This window comes from Podarcis tiliguerta, assembly GCF_965153285.1.
Source record: "Podarcis tiliguerta genome assembly, chromosome: 7".
NCBI lineage: Eukaryota > Metazoa > Chordata > Lepidosauria > Squamata > Lacertidae > Podarcis > Podarcis tiliguerta.
In genome coordinates, this window is record NC_139540.1 from 63,904,243 (window position 1) to 63,920,264 (window position 16,022).

General features: G+C 41.7%; 1 protein-coding gene across 8 annotated transcripts in view; it reads right to left on the reverse strand.

The window, feature by feature from the left end:
• The window catches only part of EXOC2 (exocyst complex component 2), a 78,900-nt gene extending 65,622 nt beyond the window's left edge, over window positions 1-13,278 (reverse strand). For 4 of the 8 annotated variants that reach the window (XM_083449344.1, XM_083449345.1, XM_083449343.1 and 1 more), the window contains exons 1-4: window positions 13,013-13,156; window positions 10,532-10,691; window positions 9,562-9,738; window positions 8,542-8,668 (exon numbers count right to left, since the gene is read on the reverse strand). In XM_083449344.1, coding sequence (XP_083305470.1) covers window positions 8,542-8,668; window positions 9,562-9,738; window positions 10,532-10,649 — 422 coding nt within the window. In that variant the 5' untranslated portion in view covers window positions 10,650-10,691; window positions 13,013-13,156. Of the gene's footprint in view, window positions 1-8,541; window positions 8,669-9,561; window positions 9,739-10,531; window positions 10,692-12,856 lie in introns of all 8 variants that reach the window. The other 4 variants (XM_083449338.1, XM_083449340.1, XM_083449339.1 and 1 more) reach the window with 4 other exon arrangements.
• Window positions 13,279-16,022: the final 2,744 nt, after the last annotated feature.

Consider the following 16,022-nt stretch of genomic DNA (forward strand, 5'->3'; position numbering starts at 1 on the left):
GCTGCATGTGTCACGGGCATCGACGGATTTCATGGCACTTTTCATGCAAATGTCTGCAGGTCTGTTTTAATGCCGCTGGGGATTTTTTAAAGCTCTGAGCATGTAAGTCATTGGCATGGCAGAGGGGAGGCATCACATCCAGAATGGTATTCTCCCATATAACTAATGGCAGGGGCACCCAGAGAAGCACTTCAAAAGGCAAACTTAACATTTAGGTGGGCTCGTGTAGGGGAAGGCAGTCTATTGGGTACAGATTGAAGAGTTAAAACCAGCACTTTGAATTGTGCTGTGAAATGGGACTGGAAGCTAGTGTGGTTGTAACTGGCAAGGTTCCATTCAACCAGCCCCAGTCAACAATCTAGCAGAAGTATTCTGAAGCAATTGGAGTTTTCAACTGTCTCTCCTTCACCCCCTTCCGAAAGAAAGAAAGAAGAGCCCTACATACAACACACTGCATTAAACCGATCTGAATGTCATTTAAGCAAGCTCTATCATATTACACGGCTCCTTGATTCGTGTGAAACTTAACAACTACATTATGTTCCATGATGGATGAAACCTGTGACTAATTTGTTTTCCTGTATTAATCACCCCTGCACGTCTACTTATAGTAGTTAGCCATGGATCACCTGTTTAGAAAATTCACCAAGAGACCACAAACCAAACCTCTTGTTTCTTAACTACTCCAGCGAACTCTGCCATAAAAGTGAACACTCTAAGGTGCATGACACATTTAGAATAAAACAGAACCCCCTTTGAGTGAACATCCTGTTCTTAGACCTGAGTCATATGTTACCACTGAGGCATGGGAAGCAACAATGTCTGCTAAACCCAAGCCCACGAATTTTGTGTACAGACATTACCATTGCAGGGTGGACCACATGGAAATGGATCCCAAGCTTTTACAGTAATAAATAAATTTGCTTTCTTACAGAATAATAATATTAAATTTTATTATTTATATTCCACCCATCTGAGTGGGTTGCCCCTTATTCCCTTATATTTATCTTCTTCCTGTTCATAAAATGGGAAGAGAAACAGAAAACAAAATAACTTGGTATGAGTTTAAGGCTCTGTGTTATAACATCAGGTCAGAAATGGACCTGGTTCAATGAAAATTAGAGCCCTTTGCAGGCGGTTCTGTTTAGAGCCTATATAGCAATGTTAGAAACTCAGATACATAAGCTAGGCTCCTAATGGCCCCTTAAACCAGGGTTACAGTCACCAAAACGGAACGCCTAGTTGCCATTTTGGGGCCAGATGACTCGAAAGTCCTATTTTTCAATACGGCTTTTTGGTTCCTGAAATTCATTTTGTTTGTGAAGATAAAAATATAATGGATAGAATTCTAACCAACAGCCAGGTGTGAAATGTGCCTGGAACCTGGTGAATTCCGAGCGCTAGCCTATAGACATGATGGAGATCTGGAACTACTTTTTCCTGCCCTACTCCACTACATCTTTTATTATGGGTCAATGTGGTTATAAGCAACACATGCAGATCGGATCCACACCCTTTAAATTGGGAAGGGACAATGATGCACTAAGGGTAGGGGCAATGCTGTCTTTACCACACTGATACTATGGGTCACAATAACACAGGAGCCTAGCAAGTTACCTTATACTGATTTCAAACAAGGGTCCCTCCCAACGCTACCTGGAGATGCAGAGAATTGACCCTCGGACCTTCTGCATACACTGAGCTAGGTCCTTCCCTAACCTTTATTGCTCCCAATGCCAAGTTACCTACTCATATAGAAACACATTGTTTTGAGGACAGGTATTGCTTACTCCTCCATATGTGTGCCTCAACTGTCGGAGGGTTGGGAAACCCAGATCTAATGCATCTAGCTATGGATAACATCTTGAAAGCTGAATAGTGGAGCTTAGATCACCAGAAACCACATGAGCGCTATTCTTCACTGTTCACAAGATTCTACTGGCTCAAATGAACTGAAGAACAGATATATCTAAATCCCTTAGGAATTGTCAGCAATAAGGATGCCTTCCTTCCTCCATTCCCTGTCTTTCTGTCTTGCTATGGGTCCAAAGGCTATAATGTTACAGTTATGTTGCAAAAAATAGACAGCAGAGCTGCATCTTACTACGTATAAAGGCAAGACTGTTTGTATTTTGCAAACTTTCTTTACTTGCTTACTAGATGTATTAGTTAGTCTCCTGATAGCAAACACTATGCAAACAATAACTATTTCAGTACATATTTAAAATATAAAAAATAAAATAAAAAGCAAAATCACAAAAGTCCAATGACAATATAAAAACAGCAATTCAACAATTAAAAAGGGAGCTAAAACATTAACAAGAGGTAGACAGTCTTAAATGCTAAGAAAGGAAATGGGATTTTTTAAATTTAAAAAAAAAAGGCTGTCAAAGTGGGCAGTAAAAAAAGAACAAAGATTCCACTTGGCTCTGAATGTTGTTTTTTGTTTTTTTAACTGATATTGAAACTTTCAGCTGTGTTCTTTTTAGTTTTGGTTTTTTTTAGTTTTTTTTTAAAAAAATTAAGGGTAACGGGATTAAATCAACCACATTGGAGGCCACTGTTAGGGCTGAAAGGTGGCATAAAAATGTTTGAATAAATAAGTAAGTAGAAGTCCCTTTAAAAATGAAATAACATTTCAGGATGTTGACTACAGCACCTAGTATCAATTTCTATGCTTCTGGAAGCTAATCACAAAATACACACAGGCTTAAGAAAGCATGCCAAAAAGAAATCAAGTGAGACTGTGATAGGATGAGGACCATTGGGCAACGTCCATTAATAAAAACAGAATTGTATTCTGGTAAGTGGTTTGATTATCATAGCTCAGTTTGTCAAATGGACTGGATGACAGTATATGAGACAGTTGGCTCCACTCAAAGTGTGTTATGTTTTCATTGCATTCCACTGTCAAATTAATTTCTAGGACTTGCTTACTGGCTCAAGTACCATAGTCAGCCTGCAACAGTAACAATGGTGAGTCTATGATATCTGTCTTACTTGAGAGGTGAGAGTCAAAATACGGGGTGGCAAACGTCAGCTTGTAACCAAAGAGAGACCATGCTGAGCTGCCTGGAAAATGTAAAATGGCATTATGTATCTAATTTATCTTAAAAACAAAATAAAAGTGTCACATCAAGAAGAATGCAACTTCAAATGCTTTTGCTTTGGCTGGCTCCCCTGGAGGTATGTCGAGAAGCAACACCATCTTTAGAATTTTGGGACGTTTCCCCATAAATAGCCTTTTAAAGGGGAATTCACACATGCATGTTCACCACTTGATTTCTTATCACATGACCACTCAACAAAGCTCTGTGGTGGAGATGCTATGGCATGATTATCTATGGTAATGAGGATTCCTTATGGCTCATTCACATATGGAAGTCGTTCACTCATTACGCCATCATTAAGCGATGATACTGATGTTATGAATGAGTTGCCCATGATTTGCAATGCTGATTTATAAACTTTCAACTGAAAAGTTCCTAAAATTAAATTGAAATTAAAAGCATTGTGCTTGGGGTCATATTGGGAGATCTTTAGTGATTAATCTATTTCACAAATATAAGTCACTCCTCAGTTCTGCAGTCACTGAGCAGTAAGCACACCTTACACTAGAGCTTTTCAAACTTTTCATGTTGGTGACACACTTTTTAGACATGCATCATTTCACAACACAGTAATTCAGTTTTACTAGCAAACTGGAGGTTAAACTAACCCATTTCCAACCCCGGAGGAGCGCAGGGAGTGTTTACACAACACACCTACACACTGTAACTGACACACTAATGTGCCGCGACACACAATTTGGTAAGCTCTGCCTTACACAATCAGTTTTTCTGAGATAAATCCAAGTGAAACAAATTAAGGGAGTGTTGTTTACACTATTGATAAAACTAATCAGATTGATGTACTTTAGACTGCAGTTCCACCATTTGGGTTTAGCTTGCAGATGCTCCTGGATCCATTACTTTTCCTGGATAGTCAAGTGGTGACTATGGATAGATTTCTTTATTTTTAACGAGATTCGGCTGTTTTGGAAGTTATGGCCTCTTCTGGAGAAGACAGATACAGCAGAGGCTATTCATGTCTTAATTACATGCAAATTTAACAACTGTGATCAGACCAAAAGCCTATCTAGTCCAAAAAGCTGAAAAGTAGGACATGAGGGTAATGGCATTCTCTCAGCGTTCTTTCCTAGCAACTGGTATTCAAAATCATGGGATGATAGCCAATGATGGTCATACTCAGAGCAAACCTACTGCAGTCCATCAACATAAGAAACTTAAGTCCATTAATTTAAATGGATCTACTATCAGTAGAGCATAGCTGAATATCAGCCATGGTACCTCTAATCCTCATGACTAGTAATCCTCATGACTAGTAACTATTGATAGCCAGATCCTCCATGAATTTTTAAAGGCCCTCTAAGTTGGTGGCCATCAGCACATTTCATGGTAAATAATTCCAAAGTTCAACTATGAAACATGTACAGATCCATTTCAATTTGGTTCTTATTACTGTCATTCCGCTCGATGTGCTCTTAAGAGATCACTGAAAATTTGAGTTATCCACAAAACTGAGTATACAATCATTTGCTTTTTAACTTGGCTTATTGAGTCATAGACAAGTCGGTAACAGGACTATGGAGAGCTGTAAAGAGGATACTAACGATTGGTGGATCCATAGTGTTTGGCCAGTTCATCCTACTCATGAAGAACAAGAATTTGCTATAGCTGTGGTTAGTTGTTTTTTTGGGGGTAGCATATCTACTTGGAGACCCCTGGCAGGACAGTCCTGGTAGGGAAACCCTAAAGGGGCCAACACCAACGAAATGACTGCTTAGGGGGGCATTATTTCACTGTCTGATAAGGCTGAGGCCATTCCCCCTAGGCTACTGTTGTGAATGAACTTGATTAGAAACGAGAGACTGGAAAAGGTGGGGGGAGTGTGAGTTATCCCAGTGTCCAAAAGGAATGCTGGAAATTACATCTGCGCCGAAAGCTGCCCGTGAAAGTGAATGGTGGGAATTTGGATATTTGCTATATTGTTCTGGCTGACTGTACTGCCTTTTTTTCTTTTGTATTAATATTTACTTTGTATTACTGTTATATTTTATATTGGTATTTTGTATTAATATTACGTTCAGCCCCAAAAGTGGTTAAAATATAATCTGTAACATATAAACTGTTGCATAACGTTTAATTCTTCTTTGATTTTTGATGCATATGTATATTTCATTATTACTGTTTTATAGCTTTTAAAGAGCATCCATCTTCTTTCCACCTCTTATCATCTTCCTTTTGTCACGATGATTTCCTCTTTCAAATTCATTATCAGTATGTTGATAATCTGCAGTGCTTCTTTTATTCTTCTAATCGCTCTTCTCTTTTTATACCTGTCATTGCTATTCTTCCTGGATGCCTCTGCTTGGCTCATCTAAAACTAACTGTGGAGAAGGAACTGCTGGACTTGCCTTTCAGTAGTCTGACCAGTAATTGGCTAGGATGGGATGCCAAAATGCAGGGGGGGGGGGGGCTGACAAGACTCGGAAAGCCTTCAGACTCCTCCTGATGTCTCATAAGCCTCAGAAGTAATTGTAGAAATGGGGTAAGAAGAGGAGAGGTTTGAAGAAGACAGAGGCTGCCTCTTGAGGAAAGGATAAAGTAGGTGGTAGCCTGGGTTACTTACTTCCCCCTAAGGATGAGCAGGGCTCTCGAGGTTGGATGGGAAGACAGAAAAGGAATGCAATTTTTCCTTCTTCCCTGAGTCATGGGTTGGGAACCTCTGGCCCTCCAGGGGCTGCCAGGCTACAATTCCAACCCTAGTTTGGAAACTGGGTGCGAGAATACTCCATTTAAGCAAATGCTTCAGAAGAAACAGTTTAACACTATTGCGCCCTTTGAGAGAATTTAGTTATATGGAGGGATCTGACAGGTTTATATAAGAAGAAATGTAAATCTGTGCCTCACAAATAAAGCTTTTAAAAAGTTATCAACCACCCAGGGGTAATGATTCTGTGCACAAAGCCATGTAAAATCTATTTAAAAACTAAAACCAGGCAGTTCTACTGGACACTGTCAGTGAAAAGTCCCGTGAACTGGATTCCATAGGATTTTATAGGTCAAGAAGAGCCATTTTAAGTAAATAAAGACTGAATGGCAACCACCATAAACAAACTAAGTAACCATTCACATTCCCCCCCGCCAGACTCATAGGAGCAAACGTTTGTACCAGCTGTATTCTGTTACTCATGCATGCAGAAGACCAGCAGAAAGGACGCTGGAGTAGACTAAACAGGACAAACCCAAAGGTGTTAACAAGGACTTTCTCCAATGGTAGGACAGAGGACAAGGATGGCCTTTGGAAACAGTCCAAAGGACAGCTAATGGCAAATCTGGACCCAGCCTAAGGGCAACACTGATGCGGCAGAACCTCACTTCACTATTGCTGACTGCGTCCATATAAGACAGTGGGAGACAACAGAAGGACCTTCAACTGATGGCGAATACAGGGCAAAATATGATCAAAGCTGAGCACTTGTATACCATTCAACTGAAGAGCCAAGAGCACAATTAAATCATTGGAAATGTTTTAACACTGGCCAAATTAGGCCTATGAAGGCATCACCTTGCCTAGATTGCTATGAAGAGTTTTCTTTCCTTGTACGATTTTGACTTCTGATGCTGACAATCAAAATATTTAACTGAGCCTGCAGCTAGCTTCCCAGCTGAGCTGCTGAATGACAGCCTTCTTGTATTTACATATAAACAAAAAAATAAACTACCTCTGATAAAATTGTCAACTTTGCCTACACAAAAGAGGATTCACATACTCCATTAGGTGGCAGTGTATGCTCAGCAAGCTAGACTTTGCAGATGGAAACCATTTTTAAATTTACTAATAAAACAACATGTAGTGCTACTGCAAATATTTCAAGAAATGCCTAGGAATGACATAGTAACTGAACACAAAGCACACACAGGCTTTGTACTATTATTCCTAGCCTGTCCTAGGCAGATGAAGTATATGTAGGATTGCTCATTACTGTCATATTTTAGGGAATGTGTATTCATCTCAGAAAAGAAATATGCTACAATACATAGTAACTACTGTCTGCTACATTTAGCAGAAACACTATACCCAGATTAGAAACATTTTTGTTAAAATTGCTATTGTAGCATTGAGGTCACATGCTAGCCAAAACTACTATGTTGTTGTATGTTGTATGTCAATATCCCTAAAGTTAGTTTTTTGTTTTTTTGTTTTTAACAAAGATGAGCACTATTTGCTGTGCTGGTTTGTCTGAAAGCCTGTCCCTTCTCCGTCTACTGTGCAAGTATCGAGGTTCAGCCTTGCTCAGACCTGGAGCTGGTTGTCTCCTCAATGGAAGAGGAGGACAAGGAGCCATCAGCAAACCCCTGTACCACCACTGACCCTAAGGAGCTCCTGAACACAGCCATGTCTACCACATGGCCAGAGATCTCTATACCCATTGTTCTCATTCCTGGCTGGTTCCTTCACCACTAGGACTGCAGAAGTAGACAGGACAGTACACCAGACAGGAACCTCAGGGCTGCTGGCAAAGTGCCCAGCTATCTGCATCTACTTCTTCATGGTATGTTCATCTGCAATATTAGAGTAGAATTGCAGCACTTAACTTGCTATGACAGCAAGTGTTTTAAATATATATAAACTGTTTTTTATATGAATGCAACTACTGGAACCTTTGCATAAATGTGGCATTTGTGTGTAAAAACACTAAGATTTGTGGTTAGGAAACAAATTAGTATTTCAATAAAAACTAAAAGAAAAAAGGCAGATGGATGGAAAATATCTTTTTACTCTGCAACTCCTCCTGCAAATCCCAATCTAAACAGAATCACATAAAACTAGCTAGTGCTTTTAACAGCTAATCTTAGGTCATTTGCCACCTCATCCTGTCATCCCCCACAGCTATTAAAATTGTTCACACTGTATGAAGTCTTAACTAGATTTGTTATGTTTTATTACTGTGAACCACTTTCATATTCCTCTCTGTAAATAAAAAGTGGTGTGGAAATATTTTCATAAATAAAAATATGAACCACAGTAATATTCACTATGTTATGAAAACTAAGGGTTGTATCCAATGTCAGCCCCACTCAAGAGTTCACACACTGAAATTAATGAACATGACTAACAGTTCAATTAATTTCAATGAGCCTACTCTGGGTAGGATTTAGTTGGCTAAAACTTGATCTGTTCTGGGGGATTCCGCTTAACTGTCAAGAACAGATTTGGGGAGGGACTGGCACACATGCAGGGGGGAAAGACCTGTTGCACATGCAGAAATTCTTGAGTTGATAGGGCATAACCTCAGGCAGAAATATAATTATTCTTCCCATTTCCAGAATAAGAAACTGAAGAAACACTATCTTTCCATGGCAAAGTGAAATCAGATTATAGTCTTGCTTTCTTCAAATCTCACATTCTGAAATATTTTTGAATTCTTACAGAGAAGTCAGGTAAGAATGTAAATTGACACTACTTGGTACTCACTTGTCTATCTCAATACCAAGAGGATTAGCTGGGCGCAGAGACAAAGGGGGCATCCCTTTGTTCCTGTCAGTGCGCATGTCGTAATAGTTAATTTCATCAACCCAGACTGCAGACTGATCCAAGATACCTTGAGAAAACAAAAGAGATATCCTTAGAAAAACAAGCTCTGTCGAGCATCATGAAGTTCTCATGCACTAAGTCCTACAAGTATAAAATGCATACTTAGATAACTGTCTGGGGGAAAATAGGGTAAAAGCAACCTCAAAACCCTGCTCCTAATCTGCCTCTGCAGCCAAAGAGTTACAGAGCGATATGGTTCTCAGAGGATTTTATTTGGATTTCTCACCTACGACACAAAATATGGTGGGTTGTAGTTTTTGTTTGCTTTCCTGTATCTATGCTGCAAAGGGAAAACTTCAACTGGCAAAAAAAAAAAAATACATTTAATTTTGGCTCTACATTCCATCCTGCTTTAAAATGCACACGTGCCCAAATAGCATCAGAAAGATTCAAATATATTTTATGCTACCAAGTGCCGGTATATCATGTATATAATCATATAATCAAAGCAGTTTTATTAGAAACTCAGTGGAATGCCCATTGGATACAACAGAATATACCGCTATACATGAGCTTGAGGTGCTAGTATGAGAATAGCCTAATTTAAAAACTGATCAGCAACCAAGAGAAGCTCAAGTATTTTGAATTCATAAGATTTTACATAGAACAGCTGGCGTTCAAGGTCAGAATAAATACTCTACATGGCCCTAGGTTCAATACCAACTTCAAGGAGCAGGCATGGATAAAACCTATGCCTGAGACAGGCTGGGGAACTGTTGCCAGTCAGAGTTGACAGAACTGGACTAGATGGGCCAATAGTATAAATCTGTATAAATACAGTCTTACGATTTGTTCAAGAAACCCACTTGCACATCCTGTGAAGATTTTCTTTTTTACAAAACTTTTTTATTACAGAACAATACTTACAGGAAGAGAAATAAGTGGATAATACAACCATACCTATTTTATCAGGTTTCAGGAGTTTAAAAGAAACAGTGGAAGTTCCTTTGCCCCCTGACTTTGTAGTGACGATAATGTCCCCTTTGTCATTCTTAGCTTGACCTACTCGACACACAATTTTGCTGGCAGACATCCATTCAGCAGTCAGAAGACAGTTGTGTCCACAAATTGTCAAGCCTGAGAGAGTCACACAAAGCAGAGGAACAAATGTTGCTTAACAGTGAATATTTTTTATTTCATCATTATCGGGGGAACCTGAAGTGCTTTCAGCCCACAATCGCATCTCAAGTGTCTTATGGATTCACTCCAGAAATTTTTTTTAAGTGTTGCTCTAAATACATAACCATTAGTAGCCAGTACTGAAATATTCAGTCTTGACTACCGGGTGAAAGTGACGATACAGATACAACACAGCAAGCTTGCTCAAAGAGAACAAGTGGCATGTTACTGTAGTGATTCTAAAAACTGGGGGCATGAGACACTTGAAGGGGCAAATTAAATTTCCCCTGGCAGAAAACCTTTCACTGCATCCCTACTGACCCATCATTTCAACATGATCTGAGAAAAAGGAAGCTCAGGAAGAAATACCACAACAACACTTCCCCTGGGCTGCACTCAACTAAGCAGTTCTGCAACAGGGCTCCCCCCTCTTCCCCACCCCTCAAATTGGCTCCAGAGGTGTTGGGCGAACCCCCAGAAAAGCGCATGGGGTGAGAGGGGTTGTTCTGTCACGCAAGCGGAAATACTCAAGCTAACTGAACGTTTGTTTTAGCACAACACTGAATTCCTCCCCCGGTATTTAGGAAAGGATCTCTTCAACTTCATGAAGAAAAACCAACAACTTTTTATTGTCTATCAGGTGTTTTCATAATACCACTACCGTAAATTATCAGCAACTGCACATTTCCAAATAAACTCTGCTGGATGCATACTACTGCCATCAAAATGGAAACAGCTTTCTTGACTTTACCTATTAGATCTGTTGGGCCCATTCCCAAGTTCTCTCCTCGAATTGTGACCTTTGTCCATGAGATGCCTTCATTGGGAGAAATGCCCGTCACAAGAGGGGGCTTGCGAGCGTGAGACATTATAGCTTTCTTCTTTGATGAAAGACTGATATATTCAGCAGTCTAAATCAGGAAAAAAAGGGAAATGTTTACATTGCACCAATTACGATAAAACCTAGAAACACTCAATTGTGTGATTTAAAATGGCTTGCTAAGGTGTGTTTAATTCTTAAGTGCTGATGGTTCCTAAGGAATATCGAGATGAAATTTCTCAACTTTCGAATTAGGGCTGGATCAGATGCATGGGGGCGCCCATCTGAAAACCCTGGGAGTTCCAGGAGCACTGCCAGGCTCCCAGCCAACACTGTCTGCGTGAACTACTAGCTCCACGTGGGTGGCCTGTACATGAATGCCCTGATTCCTGCTATACCAGTTGGACATTTAGATCCACACCCATGATGAGAATTAGGAATTAAAGTTCTATTTACTTGTGTCAGCAACTCCAATGGAACTACTTTTAGGGGAACATTACCGTATTGGGCATTAAGTTTGTTGTCAGAGATATCTGAACGGAACCAAGAGCCAAAATGATTCACCTCAAAAGGAAGCATGAAATTACCTGCCACAGTGCCCTTCTTTCTACAGGATATATCTGGGTTGGGCAAACTTCAGGTGTGCACTATTGCAGTGTGCGAGATGGGGCACTACAACTGCACCATTGTTCCGCATGTGGCAGTGCCACTGTTACTTGGGAGTACGGCAGCAAAGTATGCAGGAAGCAGTGGAATGGTAGTCACAGGTGAAAGCATGCATGTATCAATGCCTGTGCCAGCCAACCCAATGCTTCCCCTGTCCTTGTCACTGCATACAGCAAGTGGCAACACCATCACCGCCTGGAGGGTGGCATAGCAGCGGTGGTCCATCTTATGTACTGGGCTTGGGGTCTTTTACTAGAAAGACAGATACACACACTAAAAAGAGCCTGGTTCAAAAGACTTGCACTTGGAATTAAATCAATTTGAGTACTAAATTTATTTAATTCTGTAGTATAACTTAGGGAATGGGGGGCATTATTTCATTCCTGCTATTTTTAGCTTAAGTTTGGAATCAGAAATTTTGCAGATCTACTGCAAATCACCCAAGCCTTCTGCACTAGGCAAACTGAACGGCCAGACATTGGCTTGAAAAGGTGAAAGGAGCGACCCATGGGCATGACCTCCATGCTCAAAGCAATGGCAGCAACAATAAACTGATTCAAGGCTCAAATCCTTCACTAGCTTACTCCAGGGTAAAACCTCGCTGAGCATGGTGAAATGGTACTTTCGAGTAAAGCAAGGTTTGGATTAGGCATTGCAAGTGATGGATCAAGGACAGCCGTACCTTGGAAGTTGAACGCCTTGTGAGACGAACGTTTTGGCTCCCAAACACTGCAAACCTGGAAGAGATTGTTCCGGTTTGCGAACGTTCTTTGGAACCCGAACGTCTGACACGGTTTCCGATTGGCTGCAGGAGCTTCCTGTAGATAACTGAAAGCCACACCTTGGTTCCCGAATGTTTTGGAAGTTGAATGGACTTCCAGAATGGATTCTGTTTGGCTTCCAAGGTACGACTGTACAAGGATGCTGAACCAGAGCATGTTTCATGCGCGCTGTCTGAGTTGTGACACTAGGCTGGCCATGACCCATGACAGAGCCTGGTGGCCCAGAAAGCCCAAAGCGCACGGTGGCATCCCATGGCTCACCCACGAGCCGGCCAGTGGGGTATGCATGTGTGGTGTTTGTACAGTGGTACCTTGGGATGCGAACGGATCCGTTCCGGAGCCCCGTTCACATCCAGAAGCAAACATAACTAGTGACGGCACGTCTGCACATGTGCACATTGCTTTTAGCCGCTTCTGCACATGACATCGTTTTGAGCGTCTGCGCATGCGCAAGCGGCGAAACCTGGAAGTAACGCGCTCCGTTACTTCCGGGTTGCCGCAGAGCGCAACTTGAACGCACTCAACATGAAGCATATTTAACCTGAGGTATGACTGTACTTGTATTATTATTATTTCATAATATGAATAATATTTTCATATTAATTAAAATTCATATTATTATTATTGCATGTTTGTATTATTATTTCATATGTGTGTGTGCTTGTATTATATGTAGTGTGTGTTTGTGCATATACATATATATATATATTTTCAGTATATGACAGTATATGTATATGTGTGTGTGTGTGTATGTATATATATACATATACATACATATATATATATATATATATATATGCTTGCATACCGCCCTTCATCTGAAGATCTCAGGGCAGTTCATAGCATAAAAACACAAGATAAAAACAGAAAATGCATAATACAAACAACAAACCCCTCCCAGTTAACTCCCTTCCCCCACTCTCTTCCTTGGCAAAATAAAATAATATAAAAATAAAAGCCCCACCCAACCCGTCAGCCGGGCTTTCCCTCAGCGCCCTCAGCTGAGCTGGAAACGGAGGTGGCGGAGAAGGACCCTCTCCCAACCGTCAAACGCCACCTGAGGCAGGAAGCCTGCAACCGCCGCCGCCGCCCCGCTCCCTAAAACGCCACTCAAGCAGAGACCTACCTCCCGCCGGAAGCGCAGCTGGCGGAAAAGGGGCGGAAGGAGCGCTACGCAGGGGGGATTTGACGCCGCCACGCACGTGACGCATCGGAGCGGAGGCCGACGCACGTGACGTGACCGGGGCGAGCGCCGGCTGGCTGGCTAAGCCGGCGCTGCCACTCAACCGTCCGCAGCCAATGGCTCGCGAGAGGAGGGAGCGGCAGAGTTCTTTGCCCCGCCCCTCCTCCTCCTCGCTCCTTTCCATGTTCCTCGCCAGGGTCGAGCGCGCGCTTTGGGTCCGTGCAAATTGAGTTGTTGCTGCTGCTCCTTCATCTACCTTGTGGCAGGATGATACATTTCCTTTTTTTAAATTATTCGTTCAGTAGCAAAGCATTCAGAAAACATTTATCCTTATGCTGTTGGTTCAGGTATGCTACCCCAGATTCCAATATGTTATTTCACTGTTAGCGTGTTTTATCTCAGCTTGCCAAGGCAAATAACTTCCTCCCCGCGCCCGGAGACATGCATGCGCGCTATTTGCAGTGCTCCCTACACGAAAGGCTCTGGACGGAAAGTTCACTGTGCAATGTGGTTGTGGTTGTTCCAGACAAGGCGAGGAGACAGGTCGTTGAAGCTAGGAGGGCGGCAAGTGCTGCAATTTGCAAAACCCTGGTGACCTGCAGAGTTGCCAACCTTCTTCCTAGATTGCTGCAATTTAGGGGCGGGGTGGAGTGCAGGGATAGAATTCCTCTATCAGTGAAAGTTACAGGTAGGTAGCCGTGTTGGTCTGCCGTAGTCGAAACAAATTTTTTTTAAAAAAAATCCTTCCGGTAGTACCTTAGAGACCAACTAAGTTTGTTATTGGTATGAGCTTTCGTGTGCATGCACGCTTCTTCAGATACACTGAAACAGAAGTCAGTACAACATGACCCCATCGAATTTGCTCAGCGTGGCTTGTTTCCCTACTGGTTAATATTTACTTAGAACACCCAACAATGTGCAAGGAGCTTCCTGGAACTATAGTCCAGACTCAGAGCGTTTACACACAAGTGGGATGTTAAAACTGATCCAAAAAATAAATAAACTAATGTTGTTGAACTGATACTTTCAGGGGGGGGGGTGCGTGTGGAGATTGCAACTTTCTAACCTATTGAAAGTTTGAAACTCTGGCAACAGGCCAAAGTGTAAGGACATGAATACTGTGCAAGGAGCATAAATTCACTGAATTACCCGAGTAAAAGACATCCTTATGCATAATAAGACATGTTGGGAGAACAATAATCCTAGGGTCAAAAATAAAGGCCCAAACTATTATGTGTGTGTTTTTTAAAAACAATATTAATATGAAGGAAATTATATGCTGAAGATTTATTTTCTCCATATTTTTTCTTTCCCTCCCAGTTCCACTTTCCCCTTAGTCTATAATGCCAAGGCATTCAGGTGATGCACTGGAATTAAGACTATACTAGACAGTAATATTAGAAAATATTGCAGCACGCTTTATTGGATTTCAGAAGCTGGCACACTCTAGCTCTTTCCATTACAGTATGAATTCATGTAATAAAAATGCTGAGCCTCCCAAAATCTAATATTTTTACTCAGGTATTTCCGTGCTTATTGCAGAACACTTTAAAAAAAAACTGCACTGGAATGGTGAGCATGAAGAAAAGACTCAAGAGCATTATAGTGCTTTGAGTTTGACCAGTGTCCATTATTAGCAAAATAAGTAAATTTAAAAGAAGCAAAGCTTGGGCAATGAAAACATTGTGTTTACATTAGGACTGTTACACAATAATTACACCGTTGAGTGCTTAATATATTTATCAATTGATTAAATTTGCATATGAGAAAGCAGTACCTCTACAAAAAAGTACTGTTTTTAAGAAGATGTTGGGACTCGGGTGGCGCTGTGGGTTAAACCACAGAGCCTAGGACTTGTCGATCAGAAGGTTGGCAGTTCGAATCCCCGTGACAGGGTGAGATTCCGTTGCTCGGTCCCTGCTCCTGCCAACTTAGCAGTTCGAAAGCACATGAAAGTGCAAGTAGATAAATAGTTACCGCTCCGGTAGGAAGGTAAACAGCGTTTCCGTGTGCTGCTCTGGTTCGCCAGAAGCGGCTTAGTTATTCTGGCCACATGACCTGGAAGCTGTACGCCGGCTCCCTCAGCCAATAAAGTGAGATGAGCATCGCAACCCCAGAGTCGGTCACGACTGGACATAATGGTTAGGGGTCCCTTTACCTTATGCATGAGGGGAGAATTGACTCCATCACAGGCTGAGCAATTTCTGACTGCTTAACCCCTCTCCCTGGTTTTAGAGGCCATCCATGGGAACCAGTAAAGAAAGACTGTCTTCACCGTGGACTGAGCAAAGTTCAACTGCTCAGTGTCTTGCTGCAAGTGCTGACTTCCACAGCAACAAAGCAAAGCTGATTTGTGCAGTGTTCATCCTCAGTGTGACAGGAGAACAGTGCTTGGGTGTTGCTTCAGCACCAGTCAGCCTTAGAGCAATCCCCATGTAGGAGCAGCAGTTTTGTCCCAGTTGCAAGTAAAGAAGACTGGTTGTACTGCGGCTTCTGCGATAGAGTCCTCTGAGTCAGAAGATGGCAATACAACATCCTTAGGCTGGTGGGGTACTGGCACCAAGGTATAGTCTTGTGGCAGTGCTTCTGTCTGCAATTTCTCCTTCGACCCCACATCCTTGAACTCATCTGCTGAAGAGGGGGAGTTTGACTCCAAGGCTGTGATACTCAACTAATTTCAAAGAAACTCAGTGGGCCTCCTGTCCCACTGGCAACACCAGGGAGGACCAAGAATGAGTGAGAAATGTTTGGGTCTGAATTTAAATTCTTTCTTTCTTGGTATTTTTTTAGT